At 42.7% G+C, this 24346-nt stretch overlaps 2 protein-coding genes and 1 long non-coding RNA gene across 4 annotated transcripts; 1 reads left to right on the forward strand and 2 right to left on the reverse strand.

Annotated features, from left to right (window-relative positions):
- Positions 1-1900: 1900 nt before the first annotated feature.
- On the reverse strand, positions 1901-4432 carry LOC110174391 (gastrula zinc finger protein XlCGF57.1). 2 transcript variants are annotated; one of them, XM_020940494.2, is made up of 3 exons: positions 4325-4432; positions 3762-4117; positions 1901-3551 (listed from the first exon to the last, which is right to left on the reverse strand). In XM_020940494.2, exons 2-3 carry the CDS (start codon positions 4093-4095, stop codon positions 2176-2178), a joined length of 1710 nt encoding a protein of 569 aa, XP_020796153.1. In that variant the 5' UTR covers positions 4096-4117; positions 4325-4432; the 3' UTR covers positions 1901-2175. The 2 variants fall into 2 exon arrangements, with proteins under 2 accessions (XP_020796153.1, XP_055020308.1); XM_055164333.1 differs by having other exon boundaries at positions 3762-3916; positions 4325-4391.
- A 153-nt stretch (positions 4433-4585) lies between these two features.
- megf8 (multiple EGF-like-domains 8) lies at positions 4586-24311 on the reverse strand. Its single transcript, XM_055164332.1, is given in 44 exon segments — positions 4586-7343; positions 7441-7573; positions 7667-7797; positions 7870-8040; positions 11910-12102; positions 12177-12345; positions 12418-12613; positions 12694-12908; positions 13243-13453; positions 13536-13662; positions 13757-13988; positions 14078-14293; positions 14296-14457; positions 14532-14703; positions 15023-15248; positions 15326-15444; positions 15520-15630; positions 15715-15956; positions 16033-16165; positions 16266-16503; positions 16594-16807; positions 16883-17067; positions 17206-17445; positions 17543-17626; positions 17732-17845; positions 18069-18200; positions 18276-18394; positions 18480-18728; positions 18833-19030; positions 19112-19315; positions 19592-19755; positions 20131-20278; positions 20370-20471; positions 20698-20849; positions 21012-21122; positions 21213-21358; positions 21440-21623; positions 21708-21921; positions 22126-22214; positions 22291-22471; positions 22639-22848; positions 22923-23086; positions 23155-23341; positions 23920-24311. Coding segments are annotated over 44 exon segments (8718 nt in total). The 5' UTR covers positions 23944-24311; the 3' UTR covers positions 4586-5837.
- LOC129411923 (uncharacterized) lies at positions 18283-18881 on the forward strand. The gene is made up of 2 exons (XR_008633505.1): positions 18283-18396; positions 18519-18881. It is a non-coding gene; the product is annotated as an uncharacterized LOC129411923 (long non-coding RNA).
- Positions 24312-24346: the final 35 nt, after the last annotated feature.

The following is a 24346-nucleotide window of genomic DNA, read 5'->3' on the forward strand; positions in this document are numbered from 1 at the left end:
TCTGCCCCTCCTCCGCACAGACATGACGCGGCTAAATGAAAAATGGACACGCTTTAAGAAGTATTGATTCCAGCTTTAAACAAAGGTACAGTCGATATTATTTACTCCTAAATATATCTTTGTTATCTGTGCCGGAGCCGTAGTTACTGCTCTGTCCTCGTAATTGCGGACATAAAAATAATAGACCAATTCCCGTCGAATTGACCAAGACAAGTTTAGTTGTAGGTCTCGTTATAAATGATAAATGTCTTTACAATTAAAACTTAACAAGAAAAATCACTTTTAACCGCAAACAATAAAATTAAAAACAATATTAAAATGCACTTTTACATGCTTTTCTGTTATATTTGTGCACTTTAATTCTTTTGCAAAAAGTTCACATTGGCGTAATTTTGTGGGGTTGTAGGCCTATTATGTAAACTATTCAACTTATATGAGGCTTGAGTGCTCAGAAAATTGAAAATGTTTTTACCTACCCCCTATCTCCGCCCATTGGCCTATACTTTAGAGTCTGGATAATACAGGAAAATAAAATTTTTCAACAATATAATTACATAACTAAAATAGATCAATACTGTGATTTTTTATATATATTTTATATATATTATATATATATATATAAATATAATATAATATAAATTTTTAATCTATGCAGGTTATAGCTTAATTCTAAATGTCTGAAAAGTGTATATTATGTCTTCTTTAACCTGTTTGCTCTGAATCCCTTTGAACAATTGGACACTAAGAATATCAGACAAAAACGGTTGGTGGCTGTACTTACTGCTAGAAATGTAGAAAGGTATCATGGGCCAACTGTGGGTCAGTGGATGCGGCCAATGTCTTCCACTGAAAAAAATTACATATGCCCTGAGGAGCAGAAAGGGAGATTTCAAGGTGTTTCAGAGCTTTCATTTAGTTAATTAACATTTTTAACGTGAGTTTGCTGTGTTTTTTTTTTTTTTTTAATGGGCACTGTTTTGTGTTTTTTTTCTTTTTTTTCATGCTAATTATTAATCTGTGGCCTTGAATATCACACCTGGGTATGTTATGTCCTGTTTAAAAGCTTGTACTCTTATTTTCACTGAACTAACAAGATTAAGATTGGTGTTCAGGTTGAGATGTTAATACTTTGCCTAGAATTTTTCACAGTGTAGCACTTTTTAAGACAAAGCAATCACATCTCCATCAAGACTACCTACACTTAAAAACATGTTTGAAATTCAATCAAAATACTAAAAAGAAACATATAGAGAGGTTTTTGTTTCTGAGATTAGACAAGCTAAATTATATTTGTATTTGTGTTCAAGAGAAAGGGAGAAATCTGTCACTGCTGAACACCAACCCCCACAAAAAAACTGGTAATGTAATGCAATAGTTTTGGAGACAATGAGAGCTGGCAATGTCATCATATTAATAAATAATAAAATAAATACATATAGTTAATTATTTTCGCTTGTAATAACAATCTCACTAAGGAACAACTATATTTATACTGGGCAATAAAAACTATGAGTAACAAAAACAAATAAAAAGTATTATTTAACAGAGCATTTATTAAAGCTACCATCTGTAAGACTATTTGATTTTAACCAGAAGTTGGTAGATGTAAAATCTATCTTTAAACAAGCAGGGCCAAATCTCCTTCCAATTGACCTGTCATGTTGTACTGATGACATAGTGGGCCCCTCATTCTCCTTGTTTTAAAAGGGACATATTTCAGGGTTTCTTTGTTTTGTACGGTTAAGAATTAGCTTTTGCATGTTTCAAGGGGTTCCCCAAGATGGACTGTATACTATTCTTAAGTTTGAATTTCAGAGTATCATTGCGCCAAAGGAAAAAGGGCAGAGCATTGCACTGTAAGCTAGGCCAACCTCAGGACATGACATTAATGCAGAAACAGTTTGGGATTTTGATCTCTTAAATTTTATTGATAGCATGACATGTTCAACAGAAACTGAACTTAATGTTGTGTCATTCAAAGTAAACCCTGGTCTGTTGGACACATGTCTTGTACTCTACACATCTACAAGTTTTATTGTATATTTGATATGCATCATTAGCTCTGAACTTCATATAGGTTAAAATAAATGCTCACTACATAGTTATGAATGCAAAAAACAATATAATGCAGCATAGTTTACATGACCTGCATTTGAGTACTTCTGATCTCCACGTTCAATAACACTTTGCCATGTGCCCAGAGAGGTGATGAGAACGAGCAAACCTGCGGTGGCAGATGGGGCAGACGTAAGGTTTTTCTCCAGTGTGAGTCCTTGTGTGGGCTTTCAGATGGCCTGACAAACGAAACGTCTTCCCGCATTCTTCACATGTGTAGGGGCGCAGGTCAGAGTGAATCCTGCGGTGCTTGCCCAAGTCACCAGAGGAAGTGTAACAACGATGGCACTCTGGGCATTCAAAGGGCTTCTCTCCTGAGTGAATTCTCTTGTGCTTCACAAGGTCTCCAGACTGCACAAAACTCTTGTTACACTCATTGCACTTATAGGGTCTTTCTCCCGTGTGAGTGCGCTGGTGGTTTCTGAGATGTGTGAGGCGAATAAAGCGGTTTCCACACACAGTGCAGTGGTACGGCCGCTCGCCAGTGTGTGAGCGCAGGTGTTTTCGTAAAGCTCCGATATCTCCAATCTTAAGCCCACAGTCCCCACACTGATGAGCCTTCTCAGTATTGTGTACTTTACTGTGAATTCTCAGGTGTCTACGCATTCGAAATGTCTTTGAACACACCGGACACACAAAAGGTTTCTCATTAGAATGAGTTTTTATATGTTGATTTAGACTTGCCTTTAGTCCAAATTCTTTGCCACATTCTGGACAGGAATATTCTTTCTTGCCTGTGTGCGTGGTCATGTGGTTGTTAAGGTGATGTGAACGTAGAAAGGTCTTCTCACAAACCTCACATTTGAAGGGTCTCTCCCCTGAGTGTATTTTCATGTGGTGACTCCAGGCACTACGCTCTACAAACCTCTTGCCACAGTCCTTGCAGACATAGGGTCGAGCCCCTGTGTGAGTACGCATATGTACCTCGAGGCTTTGAGGTGTACCCAGTATTTTGTCACATTTGGAACATTTCACCCCAGTGTCCACACAGATTGGCTTATCTTCATCTTCCTCATTGTTGGGTTCATTGCACAAATGGGGCCCTTGACCCCAGGTTTTCCTAAAACTCTTCCCACAATCAGCACAACTGAGATGCCCATCTCTTGTAGTTACAGACATATCGTGCCAACTTTGGCAGTGATTTTTCAGATTCTTCAAATATTGAAAACTGCGAGCACAGGTTGGGCATGGGTACAGTCTTCGAGGAGGAGGAGAGGGATGAGCTGTCTTGACATGGTTTCTAAGCTCCACTTTAGATAAGAAACTGCTGCTGCAGATGGTACAGATATGTTTAGGCAGATCTAGTGATGAAAGACAATTTTTTCGAACGTTTTCTCGATATTGTTTTTGGTGGACCCATTTGACATGCTTCTCTAAAAAGCCAAGGTCAGTGAAGGAAACATCACAGTATCGACATGGATAGAAGTCTGATGATTCTAACAAGGAAAAGATACAAACATGTTATTTACCACCAGGTCAAATACAAAAGTCAACTCATGTTTTCCAAAACAAATTATAAAAACTATTCAGTATTTACTTGAATCTACAGTGTTTTTGTTTTGTGTTTTTTTTATTTTTTTTTTGGTCTCAATGTGGAGGATCAAACAGGTCAAACTCTAAACAAGGTTTAACATCGTCACTCTTACCTGAGCAAGCTTCTTCCTTTAAGTCGACGTTTTGGGCGCTGCTGCAGCAATCCTCCGTGTCCCAGTCTGGGTCACTGGTCTCCTCTTTTACTCTCGTCTCTGGGTCTTGCTTGCATGTCGTAGTCCAGCTACAGTCATGATCTCTCGAGCCACATCTGGAGGACAGACCATCAGAGTTTGAGTCCAGGGTGTCGTTTATTTCTCCGTGTTGTTTCTCGTCGATTTCATGCAGTTGAGGCTCTTCCTTGATGTGGATATCAAGATCACCTTCACTGATGCACGTATCATTGAGATCTTCCTCTAGCTCACATTTGATCTTCTTGACTGTTGTCATCTTTTAGAATGTTACTTGTTCGCTATAGAGAACAAGGAAACAATGCAGTAATTTAACATGCCGCATCAAGATGAAACACAAAAAAATGTTAAAGTTGTGAGTTTACATGATTACTGATTACATGTGTGCTAGCTTTGGCTAAGTTGCTAGTTGCAAGCTCATGTTGCATGAAAATTGCCACGTGCGTGCAGCTACAAATAAGAGTAATTTGAATGAAGACAACACCAACCTATGTGTCATGGATCCATTATTTGATTTATTAATTGTGGCCCGGTTCTTTTCTGCAGGTCATAAGGCGCTTCCAGCGATATAAACACAGGAAGACGATTAGACTTCCTTTTGATTTTTAACCAATCAGATGAGCAGGTCCCTGTTGCCCAGGTAACAGCTCAGAACTGTTAAAGGGGCAGCCATGGAGTAGATGACCCAATAATAATAATTAAAATCATTAGCTGTTCATAAAATACACACAAACAGAAATAAAACACACTTGTTTCATATAGATTTTATGACCCTAAAAAGAGTCTGTACTATGCACATTTTTTACAACACTGCTCCCTTATTTCAAAGCACAAATGTATGTACAAAATATGGTAGGCCTATGTAACAGAACATTCACAATAAAAGTAATGCTTATTCTTCGAGGGCTGTGAGTGGGTGACTTGATGATGTTACAATAATTTTGGGAATACTTCTGACTATCCAAAAGCACCTCTCACTGTTTATGGTGAATGATCATCACCTACTCATAGTATTTCATATGAAATTAGGGGCTATCTGCCTCCATGCAGTGCAAAGTAGATAACAAAAAGAAAATATAACAGTAACAAAACAGTGAGCAAGTTCAGTCTCTCTATTAAAGCAAATTAATTGCTGTCAAGTTTCTCAATATTTCTCACCAGGAGAACAAAAACTCAAAAGTATTAACAGTGTAATTACACAGACTAAGAACATCCATTCTGTGTTTTTGTAATACCTTTTCTAGCTAGGTATGATTAGTAGCTATGGTTGACGTATGCAATCATCTACAAGCAGGGTACCAGCAGAAAGCAGCTCAGATAAACTAGCCACATACCAGCAACAATGTGATCACATACTAGAAAATGTCACATTATTTCTTCACTTTTACACACACTTTGCAAATAACTGCAGCCAGTTGACTTACTGACAAGGCAAGAAGTGATTGCAGAATAGCAAAAAAGAAAACAAATAAATTAAGTTACAGTAATATGTAGAGATTTAAGTGTGTTCAACGAAGCGTCTGATGTCACACAGTAAATTCTAAATCTCTTGACCACCATTTCTCTTGCACTGACAATCAAAAGCCTCACCATTTTCCTGAACAAGTCACTTGTTTGAAATGGTACTTCTGATTGTCACTTCCTTGTGTATAAAGCACATGTTGGTTTTTATGCAAGCAAATGCCACTCACATCAAACAACAGTCCAGCCTCAGCCTGTCTGTGAGGCTGACTATCAGGCATGCCCTCTTGCACATGTTATTAAAGATAGGATGCAACTTGTTTGTTGATTAACTTAGCAGTTGAAGTGCATTGTAGAGACAGCCGGCTTGATCAAGCGAAGCAGTCAAATACAGTTAAGCAAAACAAAACAACAAAAAAGACACTTATTACAGTGTGTACAACTTTGTTCATAATGCTAACAACAGATGCTGACCTAGTTTTGACCTTGTTTCCTTCAGAGATGCATTTAATATCTATAAACACTTCATTTTCATATAGCTTACATTGCCATTGTGGTTAGGTGCTGATGCCCAAGTAGACCCTTGCGCCCTGCTCCTGCCCCTGGATGTCCCCCATTGTTGCCATGGCCACAATATTCTTGCAGGTTTTGGCGCAGGGTAACTAGTGCTGAGCCCAAACAGGCACGATTTGGGGCCAAGAGACCCCCAGGCAGCTGAAAAAGTACAGTGGCCACGCCAGCCATGCCATCATCTGTGGGCTCTAGCGTGATAGGCCCCACTTTAAAGGAGGAGTACGAAAAGCCCATGAGCTGGGATAGGAAGGGGTCAGAGCGGCAGAAGTGCTGATAACCACTGTATGTGGACGGATGGTGGTGGTGGGACCCGGGGGTGCCTGATGCGGTACTGGCGTAGTGGTGGGTGTTCAGGTAATGCAATGGTAAGTGCTGTCCACTGTTTCCACTTCCACCTAAGGCCAGGTGATGGTGATGATGACCCGTGGGTCCAGAGCCTGGTTCGTGTTTATAGGTGACTGCTCCTGCACGACCTCTCTGCCCCAGCACAACACCCCCTAATTTGCTTGTGCGAGCATGAGTGAGAGATACAGTAGTGCCCCCCACACCTCCACCTGCGGAAGGCAAGTATACAAGCTGGGGCTCCTCTGGCTCCAAGTATATAGTCAGCTTAGCAAAAGGCCTTGATGCCATTTTGGTCATTTCTTGGATATGGCGACGCTGCTCCCGGCGGAAATCCAGAAACTGCTTAACTTTCCACAAGAGCACACAAACTGACAGGAACAGGAAAAAGCAGGAAAAGAAAACAGAGAAAAAGACAAAAAGGTCTATATGAGCTTGGTCCTGCCTCAAAAACAGAAGTCCCTGTGACTCTCCATATCGATCCTTCGTTCCAACCCCTTTAAGAGCAATGTAGAAACGACTGGATTTGAGAGAATGCACTTCATGGGGAAATGTTATGACCACTCGATCCCGAACACCACGGACAATTAAAACAGTTTGAGGTTTCCACACTGTGATGTAGCTAATAAGTCCTTCTGCTCTTTCCTCCCGAATTTCTCTATCTCCTCCAGGAGGCTTGGCCTGCAGCTGCAAGGGGTTGTGAGAAAGCACAGGACCTCCAAGGCTGGAGGATGCATTTGCATACACTTTAATAGGAGAGGGAGGAGAATCCTTGTCAATCCCAGTAGTTGTTAATCGAGTTGCAGATTCCTCTCCTCTGTCGATACTGATGGCATGAATACCTGTGCTGCGATCCACATCCACAATAAAGGTGTCATGGGAATTGGACACATACACTTCAACCTCACCAAATGTTACATCAATTGTGACCCGAATATCAACATTAGTGAATTTTGGTTGGGCAGCAAAGAACACAGTGCGACCCATTGGTAGATTACGGATGCTGGGATCATGAAAACAGTTTGTCTGTGATGTTGGGTCAAAGCAGCACTCCGTGTCAACATTGAACTGACGGTAGCATTGTCGGCCATTTACAGGAGTGCCGTTGAAAGAGTCCTTGCATTTGGCACACTGTGGACAGATAAACAGCAAAACAAAAATATTGCCCATTAGTTTTATAAAATATAAAGCTAATTAAATTGGACAATAATACAAGACGGACACATGCCTGTTGCCTGTAGCAATCTTTGCGATCACTTTGTGAGCTACTGAGACAAGACGATGTCTCAGTGTTGTTTTGACAGGGACAGCCAGTGCCGTCATGTTCATTACATGTGTCTGCATGCCCATTACACTGACATCTGCAAAACATAGGTGAAGGACAAAAATCTTTATGAAGCAATTCAGTTTTTTTTTTTACCTTGTGACTCTTTTCAACAAAATGTTTAACTCACTTTTCACATTTCCCCTGCAACAGAAAGTATCCACTGAGGCAGCTCTCACACTGGTCCCCAACACTATTGTTTTGACAGTTTACACACACTGCATTTTCTTCTGTTGGGCCCTCAGAGACCCATTTCTGAATCTGAAATGAGAATAAATGTTAAGACTGTATGAAAGACTTTAAAAATCTTTGAAATAGGACACAAAAACATACACTGCTTGGATCCAGAGAGAACAGCCTGGGATTTTCCTGGGCCTTCTTAAGCTCATCATGTGATAGACATATTGCACTATTTCCTCTGCAAAATTCTCGACAAGGACGACAAGTTCCTCCCCCTTTGGCAGAGCCCACAAACAATGGCTTGCACTTTTCACAGTGTTTACCCTAGGCAAAGAAAAAAGAATATTAGGAGCAAATTTGTGTTTGAAACTGTATTTTAGGGCAGTCCCAAATAAAAATCTTAAGACTGAAAATGATTTACAAATATTTCAGTTCTATTTCATTTCAGTGAACCTGTATCCATGTGATTACAACCCTGTGTTCAGGAGCATTATGCCAAATTAAACACACCTGTGGGTGCGCACTACAGCATATATGAATGCCACGTGTACGTAAATACACTCACCCTCTTTCTATTCTCCTGGTTATTGAGAACTTATACCAGGTGGCTAGAGATGTTCGCTGTTCTTCTCGCAGATCCTCACGGATTTGGGCTGCTCCTTATGTAGCATCCCTCTGGCTTTCTGTGTGAGTTCTGTTGCAGTTTGATGAGTATTTTCTCTCCTGGTTCCCAGTTGCAAACTTTGCTATCCCAACCTGGATAAGACCGCTTTGTTGGATGGTTATGACGAAGAGCAGGATGTTTTGCTAAACGATGCTACTGGAGAAGGACATTCATCTGAGAGTGGTGACTTCTCCATCAAGGCCCTGCTCACTTGAGTGGCTGCTGCTGCGGGCCGGCAAGCCACATCCTTTTGCCTGTGTATTCAGATTTTGTTTCCCGTCTCAAACAGTCGTGGGCACGGCCGAGAGAAACTTTACCTCCCTGCTCTGCACTAAGTAGGCTTCATGGTGCTGCTGAGCATGGATCAGATGGGACCATACAGGTGGGACCTTCGTTTGCACTCCTGGCCGGGGCATCCCATCACCCATATCATCACCCTTCCTAATAGGAAGTGCAGGGCCACTGATGGCTTTTGCCACAACTGCCATGGCTGCTAGACTGGCAAACACCAATTCTCTTCTGCTTGTGTATCTGGAGGGTCTGATCCGGGATCTGAGTTCTAAGAGTCCATCTGAACTCCTGCCTGAAATTACTAACATCATGGATACAGTGATTCAGGGAGCAAGTACTCAAGCCAAGGTCCTGGGTAACTCCTTGACTTATCTCGCCATGGCCAGGCACCACATTTGGTTGAGCGGGACTGCTGTGTCATAGGTGGAACATGCTGCTCTTTTTAGTACCGGCATTTCGCCTGGTCATGTGTTTGGCCCAGCTGCAGAGGCAGCCTTAGATGAAGCCCAGAAAGTGCGAATATGTGGTCAAACCAAGACCAATCAGGGGCTCTTAATGTTGGGTCCTCAGGTAGCCCCAGAGAGACGTACTGGCCCTCAGAGACCTGTCGGTCAGGGTTCCTCACAGGATTCTCGAGGTGGTAGACAGACCTTTGTCCCCCAAATGGGCTGACAGAGGGTCTGTGTTCGCTCCTGGGAGTGCATTGCCCAGGGTCTGCCCAAGTCTGCTCACCATTCCTGACTGTATTCTTCGGCTTGGGTCGAGATTTTCAAGCACCCATCTCAGCACTTGTCATCAGTGCCCATGGGTGCTGAAGACCCTGGACTGCGGCTACCACCTGCAATTCCTCCCCTGCGATCCACACTTTCGAGGCATTTTATGGACAAAGGTGGGAGACAAGTTTCTTTCAGGAGTACTTGCCGACGAGATCATGGCCTTGCTTTTCAAAAAGGCCGTACGCCTGCTGGATCCACAGAAGGAAAATCAGAAGTTCTACTCCCCGTACTTCCTTGTTCCAAAGCGCACGGGTGGTTTTCGCTCCATTCACAAATACCTTAAGGTTCTTCAGTTCAGGATGCTCAAACAGAAAGCACTGTTTCAGGCCATTCAAGCACTTGACTGGTTCACAACTGCTGACCTACCTGATGCTTATTTTCCTGTGCCCATTCACCTGTTTTTTCATACCTGTGGTTTGCATTTCAAGGTGTGGCTTATGAGTACAACATGCTCTTGTTTGGCCTGTCCCTGTCACCTCGAACTTTCAGAAAGTGCAAATAATGTTGCACTCTCCCCTCTTCGGAGGAGGGGTATCTAAGTGTTGAACTATTGGACAATTGACTGATGTGCGCTCAGTTTCTAAGCATGGCTTATGAGCACACTACAGTTGTTCTGGACCATCTGACTTCTCTAGGTCTTCACTTGAATGCAGAGAAGAGCCACCTAGTACTGAGCACCTTGATGGAGTATTTGGGGCTGGTTCTCAATTCTGACACAATGGGAGCCTGCTGACACTCAAGCGGGTGTTGGCCAATGCATAGTGAGCATGTTGCTCAGCGCACTGTGCCTGTTCTGCAATGCCAAAGACTGCTAGGTCTTTTGGCTGCAGGTTCTCAAGCAGGGCCTCTGGGTCTACTGCACACACGATCACTTCAGTGTTGCTTTGTGTTCAAGAGGCTTTCCATGCCCAGGGACAGTTTGAGGAAGATAACCCTGCCCCCTAGGCCTTGGGGCAGCCCGGGTCACTATAACTGCTGATGCATCCCAGACAGGCTGAGGCACTGAGGGAAGGTAGGTCTCTTTGAGGGACTTGGGACTCTGTATGACGAAGTTGGCACATCAAACTCCTTGAGATGGAGGCTGTTCATCTGGCACTACAGCACTTCCTCTCAATAGTGAGAGTCAAGCAGGTGATGGTATGGTCAGACAACACTGCAGTGGTGTCTTACATCAATCATCAGGGCTGTCTGAAGTCTCTGTCCTTGCATGCCACGCCATGCCAGCTCCTTCTGTGGACCCAGCCAGAGGGCATGTCTCTGAGAGCCTTCTACCTTCCTGACCTACTCAATGTTGCAGCAGATCTATCTAGGGGTGCTCCTCACCCCGGCGAGTGGCACTTGCACTCCCAGGTAGTGGAACAGATATGGTGCCACTTCAGTCAGGCCTCAGTGGATCTTATTGCGACAGGACAACGCTCATTGTCCCCTGTGGTTCTCAATGAATAGCCCACCAGGGTTTCTGGGGACAGATGCCCTGAGCCAGAGCATTCCCTCCACTGTTTCTCACTGCTTGGCGGGGTGAGGTTGTTCTAGGCACAGGTTCTCTTAGTAGTACCAAACTGGCCACAGAGACCCTGGATGTTCGAGGTGTATGAGATGCTGGACAGGGAACCATGACTCCTCCCGACCAGAGTGGACTTGTCCCAGGGAAGAGGCAAGATCTGGCACACTCACCCTGAAGCCCTGAGTCTCCATGTATGGCCCTTGAATGGCGGCGCTGGTATGCTCTTGGCCTAAGCAGGACTATTGTTGACACCTTACATGCCGCACAGGCGTAATCCACCCAATGTCTGTACAGGTGTAGGTGGAGCGTGTTTGCCGGGTGGTGCCACAAGACTGGTGTGGACCCTGTGTCCTCTGACATGACTGTGGTGTTGTCCTTCCACAGTTTTTGAAAGGTGTTAGGAGGCATTGTCCAACCAGACGTCACTTCCACCATTCCCTCTGCTGTTTTAGGGGCTGTGATGGATTGGTGACTCTTTGTGTTTATTATTATTATGAGATCGCTCTATGTTTGCAATAGAGCTGCTCATGCTTTTGCACTTGTGGTTGATGCGATCACTTCTTTTATCCAATGGTGTGTCTTTGAGGGTGCCACCTCACCTTTCCCTTTCCTGTGACTGCTTTGGCATACTGTTGTCACATGGTTACAGGTTCACTGAAATGAAACAGTATGATTATTTACGTATGTAAACACGGTTCTATGAAAAGTGAACCTGCAACCGCCTTGGTCACGTGTCAGTGATTGGCTGGTTACACCCAGTCGTCACAAAGAGGGTGAGTGTGTGTAGCGCACACCCAGAGGTGTGTTTAATTTGGCATAATGCCGAGGGTTGTTGTCACATGGTTTCAGATTCACTTTAATTCATACAACCATGTTTAGATATGTAAAGAATCATTTTCCTTTTATGAAGAAGAAATAAAAAGAAATATGTTATATGCCATATGTTCTAAATACATACAATTGTGTTGTTGTGACACTCAAGGCAAACATCTGGCTTGTTCACGCCTGCACAATTGCTATGTTTGTTGCAGCTACACTGAGAAGAGCAGTTGTCTCCCACAAAGCCAAAGTGACACTGACAAATTCCAGGAGAGACACATGTCCCATTAACACAGCCTTGGGCACACACTGGCTCACACTGGCCTGAAACACTGTTAAAAAAGGTAACACATTTATTATTATTCTGAAAATGATAATACAAGATAACTACTATGATATAACTTACCTGCTCAGGATGTACCCCTGCTTGCATGTGCAATGATATCCCTCTGGCAAGTCATGACAATCCTGGGTACTGTTACAATGGTGATGCCCATTAGCACACTCATCCTCCTTCGGACAGCGCAGAAAAGACCAGCTGCTGTTTCTCTGAGGACACACCCCCTCACTGACACCTGAAAATCAACACTGGTTTATTGTGATGTCACCGATTAAAAAAGTTCACAAACTGAACTGCTTCTACCCACCCTCGAGTCCACCTTGTAAGCAGCGGCCAGCCCCATTCCCTCCCTTTGCCGCACACCAACCACATTGAGGTCTAGCGATGCACTGTGAGCACTGAGTGAGCTGAGAGCACTGAGGAGAGCAGGAGTCCCCACCAGAGAGAAGACGACCACACTGACCCGCTTCGCATCGCAGTGGGACAAAAGACGGACTCATGCACTAAGAGGACAAAAAAATGGTTGAAAGTTGATCAACATCATCAAAATTGACAATCTACAAATATTTTGATTTGGTCCCACCTGCTGCAAAGCCATGCTCCATACACAGTGCTGCCAGCCCCCATCAGAGCCGCGCGAGCCAAGACAGAGGCTGCAATTTTGGAGGGTGTGGCAGGGTGGAGGGCATGGCAAAGGGGGAGAAGATTCCACTTGCATGGGGGAGACGTTGAGCAAGGCGTAGCTAAAGCACGTCCAGTCATATGTGGGGTTTACACTTAGAATTCTTCTTGTTTCACCTATAGAAATAAGAAGGTATGGTATTGATTACTTTTTCTGATGCAAAAAGGATAATGTAATAAGCATTAATAACAGCTTTCAATAACTACATTTAAGTTGATTATAGCATAAAGAGTGTAGGCAAGGTCCTGATTTTGTCCTGATATGAGTCCCAATTTAGTCCCGTAAAGCTGATTTGGTCTTGTCCTGGTCCTGGTCAAATCTAGATTTTGTTACGGGTTTATGGCCCTAGTTTTTATACTGGCATGTGGAACGCACTCTTAATGTCTGAAGTCTTTTGGGGGTATAGAAGCCCTTGTTATGATGAATATGCCAACTTTAAATCTTGAGCACCTGTGCGTTTAAACTGGCGTGTCCACATGCATTTCCCAGAGGCAGTGCACTTCGGGCAGTCAGAGGCTTCACAGCTAGTCTCGGTGCAGTTGCTGGACAGGAATATCTCTCTCTGGTTGATCCGACAGTCATGTTCAGATGTACAGCTCACCGAACTGCTGATACACGCACCCTCCGGACAATTTGTGCACCATTTGCACTGTAGAGCAGGCTGAAACAGTCAAAAAATATTATCAACTCATGTTTACTCATGTATTAATAGTGCTGGAGGTGGATTTATGTGCCTGAGATACCTGAGATGGACTTGTAAATGTCTTGGGATGCCTAGCAAGACATTCACTACAGGTCTTCAATCTTCGACACTGATCTCCCTGACGTGGGGTTGGGGAACATGGAGACTGCCCAGTGAAACAGCCCACTCTAAAAAAAAAAAAAAAAAAAGAAAGAAAAAAAAAAAATGGCTTCATATTTGTATGGAGCACAAAAAAAAATGTACAGTTCAATATATGGCTACCTCTCTGCAATATCTGAAGAGGCACAGGTTCCTCTACACCAGATACAACTGCCAGTAGTGGTGTTACAAGCATCTTGTGTGGGCAGAAGGGCGCAAGGATCCGCAGGGACAGTAAGAGTGAGTAGTCTTCCAAGGGTGACACCATTAAAGCCCCCAGACAAGAAAAGAAGACCACCCCAGCTGGTCATAGCAAGAGACACTGAACGATTTACTGGATCTCCCACAACAGAAACTGACAAAGCAATTCCGTAGAAGTAGTCAATTAATATACAGTAACAATTTTGCTTAGAATAAAAAATAATATTGAGATAAAAATGCTACCTGGTTGTATCCAAGTGTTACAGTTGATCTGGTACAAAGACACAGAGTTGCTGTAGTCCTCTGCTTGCGTCCTGCCTCCAACAATCACCATGGTGTCTTTAATTAGGGCAGCGGCATGGAAGAAACGAGACAGCGGCTGCCAAAAACATAATATTAAACTTGGTAACTCACTATTAAAATGTACACTGGTCATAGCAAGAGTAATTAACTTTTTACCTTGTTACCCTGTGATGGAACAAGTAAAGACCAGGTCAGGTTGGGATAGTACAAACTATAAAGTTCTCCTGAGGGCTCTACAGTCTCCACATGAAAGCGATAGCCTCCAAAAACATAGATTGCATCTGTTTGCTCATGGTAAACTGCTGAGTGGCCGTACAAACCTGAAAATTATGTACAAAGCATGTCAATACATGGGATTCATAGATATTAAAAATCGATCTACTATCTCAAATACCTGTAGGTGGTGTGCCAGTGTGAGGAGCAATAGTCCAGTTTCCAGAATAAGGGCTGAACTCAAGCAGATGATGGTTGAAGCCATTTTCTGGAGAGTAGCCCCCTATTAACAGCACAGAAGAGTTTCTACGGACTGTCAGAGTGTGACCTGCCACCGGGGGGAGAACTGAACTCTGTCAAAAGAAAATAAATATTGTGAATATTTTACACATAATGGTGATCTAACAGTAAATCAATCTGTACCACCAGTGTTGAGAGTGTTGTAAAATTAATGTTTTTACATTTTGTAAGATAAGATAATAGGGTAAATACCAGTACCAAAACAGCTACAATTATCTTAAAGTTTTAAGAATGAATAACAACTTTACTTAATGTGCGAACTTGTACTGAATGCACCAGATAATAAAAAAAAAAAAGAATCACTACCATTGCATAAAATGAGCTACATCACCTGCCAGTTAGATTAAATAAACATAGTAGTCAAATTCAAACCTTGTGCTCTCGCCAGACTAAGCTGCTGAGGTTTAAACTCCAAGTATCCATGGCAACACCACTGTGAGTGACCCCTCCTACGACCAGCATAAAGCTGTGACTTCCAGATCCAAAGTCATAGCTGGTCAACAGAGCAGAGGCATGATGATAGCGTGGGCTGGGAGTTGCACCCTCTTCAACTGAGCTAGTTAGCATCTGAGTCCAGCGATGCTCAGGAACAGTGTATCTATGACAACACATGATTACAGTTACAAACTTGTTCTTGAAAATAAAAGTCCAACTAGATTTCATGCAAAAATATACCTGTACACATTTCCCAGTATGCCTTCTGACAGTGACAGCCCTCCATACATCCAAAGATTACCTTGTGGTCCAGACAATAGAGAGTGTCCCATTCTTTGGAGAAACCTGTGAGCTTGGTTCTATTGAATATAAAACATAAAAATGTTTCAACTGTCCAAATAAAATGCCTGCATTTTATTTAACCAATGTTATACCGCTGTGAGTTGTGTGTCTAGCAGTGTTTCCCAAAGCAGACTGTTGGAGTCCCGAGGAACAGAGCAGTCAGAGCCAGCCCAGCTATGTGAACACATACAGACTCCCAAAGTCTGTACAAAAACAACATGTACTATGTATTATGTAAACATAAAGGAGTGAACAAATCGGGGCAAATATAAGTTAAATTTGCTTACCGTATTACAAATTCCTCGTCCATCTACAATGCCACAGTCATGTTGGCATATAGGTCGGTCACAGCGTGGTCCTCCAAACCCTTGTGGGCACTGGCAGACCCCTCCAACACACTGTGCTTCACCAGGGCAAACTGGTGCCTCGTCTTCAGTGATTGAGTCACACCGGTGAATCCAGAAGGAGGCATTGAATCCTTGAGGCTTGTTTGAAGAGACATTAGCTTCATAATAAACTGAAATTACACCTAAAGAAATAGAAAAGTTTGTCAAATAATCATCCCAAAACAAACAATTGCGATACAATAACAAAGTGGTATTTACCAGAAGTTGCCTCCACAGTTATGGGCTCAGTCCTGGTAGTACCACAAAAAGCCCCAATCAAATTGTGATCCGAGTGAACCACACCATTGGACAGAAAACGAGGCAAGCCATCAAAGACGTAAACATAAGAGTTCTGTAATACAAATTAAATTCAGTTAGAACATTGTTGCAAGTGCAGTGACAGTTTAATATGTCAGACAAGATAAAATGCATGTAAACTCAATACTACTCACTTTGCAATGTGTATGAGAGTCTGGGTGTAGAGTGAGGGCTACTGGGGGGCAGAGCTGTCGAGGCAAACAGGGGGCTAAGTTTGGTGTTACAGAAAGAACCCACAAGCAATGTGAAAGACCTCCTCTTCCTTCTGTACCACTTCGCCAGCCCAAAGAAGAGGACAGAGGAAGAGCTGTGGAGGTGGGTGAGAGCAGCACAGAACGGCCTTGACACTGGCGGTAGCATGTGCCATTATTTCTGTATAAAAATATATACATATAATTTAAAGAGAATTTGTGACAATAAACATTATTGTTGTGATTCTTTACCATTTTTCCAAATGCGTACCTGGGATCACCATAGTAGCCAGGCAGACAGGTCTCACAGTGAGGTCCCTGAGTATGGTGTGTACAGTAACACTGGCCTGTCTGGTTGTGGCAGTAGCCTCGCAGTGGGTCACCATGGCCATTACACTCACAAGGCACACAACCACCTCCTCCGGCCAGAGCTGAGCCAAAACTGCCTGGACGACAGTGCTCGCAGTGTGGACCTGTAGTCCAGTCTGAAAGAGACAGCAGAACTGCTTGACAGGACACTTAAGGTAACAACTTTAAAACAAAACATCTAGTGGACATACCTTGGCATTCATCACAGATCCCAGGTGCGGTAATACATGTGGAGTGGAAATTGCAACCACAGTCAACATCACATTCGACACCACTCAGAACGAGTGTGGCTGGATCTGATGTCCATCCAAGAGCACACTCGCACTCAAAACGTGGGCTGCCACTACACTGACCCTCACGACACTCATTGTAGCAGCTGTGGGCACACAATAATAATACTTGTTTATTTTATGAAGAGATTCCCCCCATTGAGATGAATGAGAAGGGGCCTCGTGTTCACTTAATATTTTTTTACTATATTAACTGTCCTGCACATGCTTTGCACGTTACTTACGTCTGATTGCAATGCAATGTACCGTCTCCTGTAAACCCTCTTTCACAGTGGCACTCATATGATGTTGGGGTGTTAATGCAGGTAGCAAAGGGGTGGCAGTTATGTAGACCCAGTCTGCATTCTTCTACATCAGGGCAGGTGGGGTAGGACCAGATGGCATCCTGATCTTCATCTTCCAGGTGTTCAAGGTCAATATCCATTTCCAAAGGTCGAGGAGGAGCTGATGTTTGGGGCTCAGGGCTATAAGGTTTTTAATAATAAATGATAATATAAAAATTAAATTAAGATTATAATATTTCAATTATTATTAAAGCTTAATATTTTAATAAAGTCTTACTTTGCAGCCCGAGCTTCAGCCACAGCAACACTGCAATTATACACTGAAGGGTCATCCATTCCAGCCCAATCTCCTCTCAGACATCTGACAAAACATTTGAAATGGAAATCACTGTGTGTAGTGTAGATGGATATTGTGTTGTATAGTCAAATGCTATGCACAGCTGCTTGACAAATTTCCAAAACTTACTTTCCAATAGTAGGATTATTGTAATCCCCACACCAGCCGCATTGGAAAGTCCGCAAACAGTCTGTGCAGGTGCTCAGAGCTGAACACTGCTTACACTGGGGAACTGAATGAACACTGATCAAAAAAGACAAAAGAATAATAAATATGAATGCGGTTACAGTAAATGTAGTATTTTATCCCTTAGTTTAACCTTCTTGGCTACGTGTCAATTCAGACTATTAATAAAATCGTTTGGGAGAGCATAATTATAAAGACAAACACTAATAAGAAAAAAATATATATTCTAAATTATCTTGATTAAATATGAGTTAGGGAACATGCCCCTGACCATATTTACCTGTCATACCAGTCCCTGCATTCTCCATAGGGGTATTTTGTGAGATACGCTGCAAAGTAGAAGCAGGCCTGGGCAGACTCGCACCATGCACACTGGCTGGAATTAGACAAGCACTCTCCACATGTTTTTCTCCTTTGGAAAAAGGTAAATAAAGCAGGGGTTAGAGAGTTCTATGAGTCCTAAAGCATCTAATTTTGTCTCACTCACTGGTTGCAGACTTTTGGGCATCCCTTTGGATCACGTATGGAGCCATCTAACCTTCCACGACGGCTGCACTGATAGTCACCCTTTTTGCTGGAGTTTATTTGCCACTCACAAAAAGGATCCTGTAAGTCACATTTTATCCTTATTATAAACCTTAAGATTTACATAAAATCTATGAGTTTGTTTTCATATTGTTCAGGTTTATACCTGAGTACAAGCTGAGCAGTCTCTGTACTCTTCACACAGTGTGCAGTGTTGTGGAGCCAACAGCAGATGGCGCTGACCAACTCTGCCATCCGCTTCGGGACATGGGTCTAAATCTGGACTGTCACGGAGCAAACAGCGAGACAAGGAGGGGCACCAGCCACAAGACTGATCAGACAGACAGGCCAGGCAGGACATGTAGCCAGAGCAGGATCCAGAGCGATAAGGCTCTAGGAAAAGGAAGGAAATCTCCTACACATGAAACAGATGTAAAATATTAAGTATAGTGATGAGAAGCAATGAGGCATGAGAAACAATAAGACACAAGAAGCAGATTTAACTGGTCTAGTACTCACACTTCCACCGGGCAATGTTCTGTTCCAGATTAAAGCCATCTCACTCGTTTGTCCAGAGCCAGAGTTATTAAGATACCCTTCAGCTTGAACAAGGTAATGGTTTCCTCTGGTTAGATTGGAAAACAGTCTGCTTCCATCTGACCGTGCCAGAAGCTTTGACTCTCTTTCCTGCTGGGCTGCCCAACGACCCACCACCTCCTGTTCAATCAACCAGTCAAAATATACATAATTAGATAAATGTAAAACATAATTGCATAAAAAGAAACAAAAAATATATACCAGCTGGCTCGAATTTGGTCCTGACGCCACTCTAGCCTCAAAATGTAATCTCTGTATGCGAGCCCACATTGAAACAGTCTCTGTTGGAGGAGGAGCAGGTGGAGGTGCCCCCCAGAGAGGGTGGATAAAGCCCCTGAACTGTAGCGCTACGTCCATTTCAGTGGTAGGGCTTAAGATGATGTTGGTACTGCGGAGAATAGTCACCTAACGGGAGGGGTATGGTTGAAGGATAGCAGAAGGTATATAGAAACACATCAACAAAAGCACTACTCTCTACAAACAGCTCACGTAACAATACAAGACTATTAAAGGAAGTATAGCATATGAATAGGAAAACAGAAAAAAGAGGCACAGTGTGAGTCAAAATATTTATAAAACTCTTAGGATGAAGAGAGGTGTAAGTTTGAGAGTACAGTAGGAGGAAGGAAGGAGGGACAAGTTTACGTGGAAAGAAATATATTTATGACCACAACTCCGTACCTTGTCAGGCTGGGAGTCGTTGCGAGGGTGCTGGAAGGTGAGCAGGTGCAGTCCCGGGACATAGTTCTCGGTGCGACAGGAGTGGAGGGAGGTTAAGAAAAGGGTACGCTCCCCCCACCAGCCGTACGCCCCTGAGATCTGGTCCACGCGGCACGCACTTCGCTCTGTGAGACCAAGAGGGAGAGGTCAGCACACATATAGATACATCTGACCCCGATACAAACAATCTTGTCTTTTTCAATACTTTTCTTCAACAGACTATGGACTTGTACTCTTACTTCACATGTGCACAATACAAGAGGTGAGACAACATGACTTAACTGTACCATTGCCCAAAAGTGGAACAGTGCAACAGTGAGCAAGTTACCACTGCCATTTCAGGTTGGTTAGGATAAGTCACTATGTTTCACTTAAAGCACATGCAAGAAGAGTGTGGTCCCCCAACTCCCAGTCTCTATACTAAAACTACAACTATATTACATCATGTATTTGGGCTGAACTATTCAGGCAGCTCTCCTTCCTCCCTTCCTTGGTCTTACCTGACACAGGTAAGCAGGACTCATTCTGAACACACCAGCCAAATTCACCAGGGGCACGGGCCAAGGAGGCTGGTGTGCCACTGAACACCACACAAGATTGGCAGTCAGACAGGAAACGTGCCAATCCCAGGCAACCAGTGCTTCCGCACTATGGAAGAAAAACAACATCATTAGGTATGAAATGTAAATATTTTACAATGCAGGATTACTAAACAGATTTTTTTCCTCTAATCATTTACCGGATTTGTAGGCTGGTACTCTCGACAACGACCTTCACACCAGCTGCATTCTGGGTTTTTAAGGCACATACTTTCATCCAGAGCCTCAGCACAGACAGCATCCTTTAAATAAATAATTAACATTTGCATCAAATTGGAACCTTTACAAATTCAAGATCAAGATCAAGATAAACTTTACTAAATTAGTGATTTTTAAATGCCTTTTAGAAGATACAGGTAGATGACACATCTATGATGCAAGATGTTAAGAATGACTTAAAAGTATCTGCTGTATGTATTTTGCCTTTTAACAATTCATTATTTAAAAACAATAAAATGCTGTCCTCACCCTGTCACCTTGATCACTAGTGACAAACAATGGTACTTTGTATGCCACCAGGTCTCCACGGGCAACGCCACTGTAACCGCCAGCAACAAGCAACACTCGTCCATCTATTACAGCAGCAACATGTGAGTAACGACCTCTCACTGTTTCGCCACCTTAAACATAAAGCAAATTGTGAGCTTTGGGATAGTCATTCCCTTTATGGTATTTTTATTCAATTGATTAATTTGTATTTCTCAAGATAACAATGATATATCATATCCAGTTATACCACTTATATCAAATATATTGGCTATTACTAATGTGTATTAGCATACCATGCAATGAGCTCTCCCCTGCAGAGACCCACTGGTGACAGCCAAGATGATAAAAGAAGATCTCCTCATCATAACACTTTTCTTCTTGGTAGTGAATATGCACATTTCCTCCTGGAAAAAAAAACAAAAAAAACATTTATCATTACACAAGCCCAGACCAGCTCACTCGCTGTATTTATTTTCCCGTGCTCCTCTGCTCACCATAGACGACCATGTAGTTTCCAATGACTGTCGCTGAGTGGAAGGCTCTTTCTCTGGGACCTGTGGTTGGAAAGCGGGAACGCAAGGAAGTCCAAAAGCGTCTGTCTACATGAAATATATCAGTGTTGTTCACCCTCACACTGAACCTAAACAAAATAAAGATGATTAGTTTAAAATGTTAGTTTGGGTTAAAACCACACACTTACGAATATTCAGTAGATTTATACCTGGCAGTGGTGGGTCTGTGCCCACCATATACCAGCAGTGTTCTTGATGGGCTGTGAAACACCATTGAGTGACCAGCAGTTGCAGGAGGTTTCCCACCTGTCGGTTCAACAGTCTCCCATCTGCCCGAACCATGTAGGCCAAAACGATACAAAGAGGAAGAAAACATATCCTCTTCAGTGCGACCTGCACATGAGCAGTAAACATAAATCAAACTGTTAAAAAATATAATAATGCAAGTACAATGTCTGCCAGACAAAAAAAGCCCACCTCCAAAAACATAGAGATAGCTGTCTACTACAGCTGCAGCGTGATTGGCCAGTTTAGGAGCACCTTGTGAAAAGGAAAATCCAAGCTGCTGCCAATCATCTTGAAGTGGACGGTACATCCAGACATCACTGGCCAAGGAGCCATTAGCCAATTCGCCCCCAAAGATAACCATATTACCAAACCATTCTACAGCTGTATGGGAGTGCCGAGCCACCTAAAAATAATGTGAGAAACAAGCAATTCACATTAATAAGGCCTTTCCCATGAAAATGTATTTCAGGTTTATATTCACTGCCTATTAACTTATGTTATATACTTATTACTATGTTATATACTATGTTATATAACTTATGCTATATACAACTAGTAATGAAGGATCAGAATACTTTACTGCACATATTTATATCGTTACACTTACAGGGGAGTGACCATAAGATCTGCTGTCCCATTGGTTAGACGTGATGTTGTATTTGATTAAGTCACCGAGAGCCCTGTTAAGGTCAAAGCCTGGCAAAAGAAAAAAACAGATAAACAGTATTGCTAAATTTAGACACAAACTGTTTTCCATATCAATACCCCTTACCACCAAACAAGTATATGGATCCAGTTGAGGACAGGTAGACCCCAGCAGAACCAGTTCTAGGAGGGGTGTAAGGGTTGCCCTCACTCACACGCCACCACTGCCCTACACCATAATCATCTCGGAGACCAAGTTGGCAGCTGTGGCCAATAAAGCCTGGCTCACACAGACACCGCTCCCCTTTCTGAAAGACAGCAGTATTAAGTTAATGAATAATACACTACATTGTGAAATTTTGAGCACCTGAAAAAGCGCTATATCAGATTAATAATTATCATTATTATTAATATATGAATTTATATTTAAAATGTATATTTATTCAAGCTAAAGAAAGCACTGATCACTTCTAACCTTGTCACATTGACCATGAATGGAGCAGGCCGCAGAGCATAGGGGTGTTGTACAAGATGCTCCACCCCAGCCCTGTTGACACTGGCATTTTGATGTTGAACTTTCACAGCGGCCATGACCACCACAAGCTCCAGGGCACTGGGAAAAAGTGTAAGTGGCATTGAAGCCTAATAGATTGTAGTTGGCGTCACTAAAAAGATGAAGCAGCATCTGAAACAAGATCAGAAACATTAAGAATAAAACAATAACATGCACTTTTAGGAATAAATGTATAGTCAAAATACCTTGCCAGATTTTGCTTCAATAGGTTGTGGCAGAGTGTTGCCGCTGAGACTAGCAAGAAGCGGGCTTTGGTAAGAATCTCCATCATAAACAAACAGATAGTCATAGGTACATTCTGTGTCCATAAATGTGAAATTTAGGACAATCCTGTGACTGTTACTAGGAGCTAGGGTAAAAAGGTACATGTTAACATCATCACACTGATTTCAATATAATAAATGAAACTTATCATACCTCTAATGAGCCATTCGCAATTCCCATTGACAGAGTAGTTTCCTGGTCCATCTGTGACATATCCAGGTGGACCCCTAAGTACTTGTCTGTGGCCCTTACAGTCACCTGCATGACACACCAGTGGCTCAAGCAACAGCAAAACCAGGAGGACAGAAGCCGGGAGGGGTAATGCCATTGCTGGCACAGCCTGCAAACCAAAAGAGGACAGAACAAACAGATATAATATAATGTAATCTAGTTTGGGGTCGTTAGATATCTCTATAAATTAATCTCTTTAAATGTATGTACTCGTCTCATCCCATTGATAATATTGTCATGTTGGATACTAACACTGACAGGAATGTCAAGATTGCAAATAATGTGCATTCCCTGCATTGTCCCCCTCTCCAACAAACCCTTTTAATAAAAATTGCCAAATTAAATTTGAGACTCACCAGTAGTGGTGAAAGGTCATTAGTCAAGCAGTTACTGACATAACGTTAAAATGTTGACTAATTGAAACATAGGGGCAAAGCGAAAATCTAAAGTCAAATTACTGCACATTACATTCCGTTTATGAACGTTTTAATGGAGCACAACTTGTTATTACAGTGTACAACATTCATACAACATCTGGTTGACAATCGCGTGTCCTTTAAACCTGGTCTCCCTGCAGGCTATCATAACAGTGCTAATGCAACGGCTGCTAAGCGTGCTAGCCAACATTATACCGTTATCATTATGGGGGGCTGTGAAAACTCGTTTTTAGCGTCTGATCACACTCACCAGTTCCCGTCTCTTCGAGGCCATGTTAGGTTTACATTTTCGAGTGGGATGGCTCGGTTCACTTCTGGTCCCAGTCAACTGTAATGGCTAAAAATCTCAAGCTAGCAGCAGCTCCGTTGCCTGGAGCTAACGCAGCTCAGCCAGATACGAGATACGAGCTAATGCTAGTTGCATCGGCCAAATCCAGATGCGCAATCTCCAGTGATTGCAAAATCACTACGTCAAATCCATCGTAACACGTTTCTGTTTGTCGTTTTAAATTTCTGTAATCGTGCAGGAAGTAAGCTATGAAAATCAGAAGGTCGATATCTTAAGAAAAGGCAAAGTGCATGGGTTGATGAAAAGATGCTCGTTGTTTACGCCGGGGCTACCAGTGGCCGGCTGTTAACACAAAAGACAGCGGAGAATATTATCTAAATACTGCCAT

Source organism: Boleophthalmus pectinirostris, unplaced genomic scaffold, assembly GCF_026225935.1.
Source record: "Boleophthalmus pectinirostris isolate CB_2022bp ecotype Guang Dong unplaced genomic scaffold, ASM2622593v1 HiC_scaffold_6, whole genome shotgun sequence".
Classification (NCBI taxonomy): domain Eukaryota; kingdom Metazoa; phylum Chordata; class Actinopteri; order Gobiiformes; family Gobiidae; genus Boleophthalmus; species Boleophthalmus pectinirostris.

Excerpts from the sequence above, each read along its gene's own strand:
- LOC110174391 (XM_020940494.2), bottom strand. The coding sequence starts at position 4,095 with ATGACAACAGTCAAGAAGATCAAATGTGAGCTAGAGGAAGATCTCAAT. Across the intron at positions 3,552-3,761 it reads AAAGGAAGAAGCTTGCTCAG|AATCATCAGACTTCTATCCA; the intron begins GTAAGAGTGACG and ends TTTCCTTGTTAG.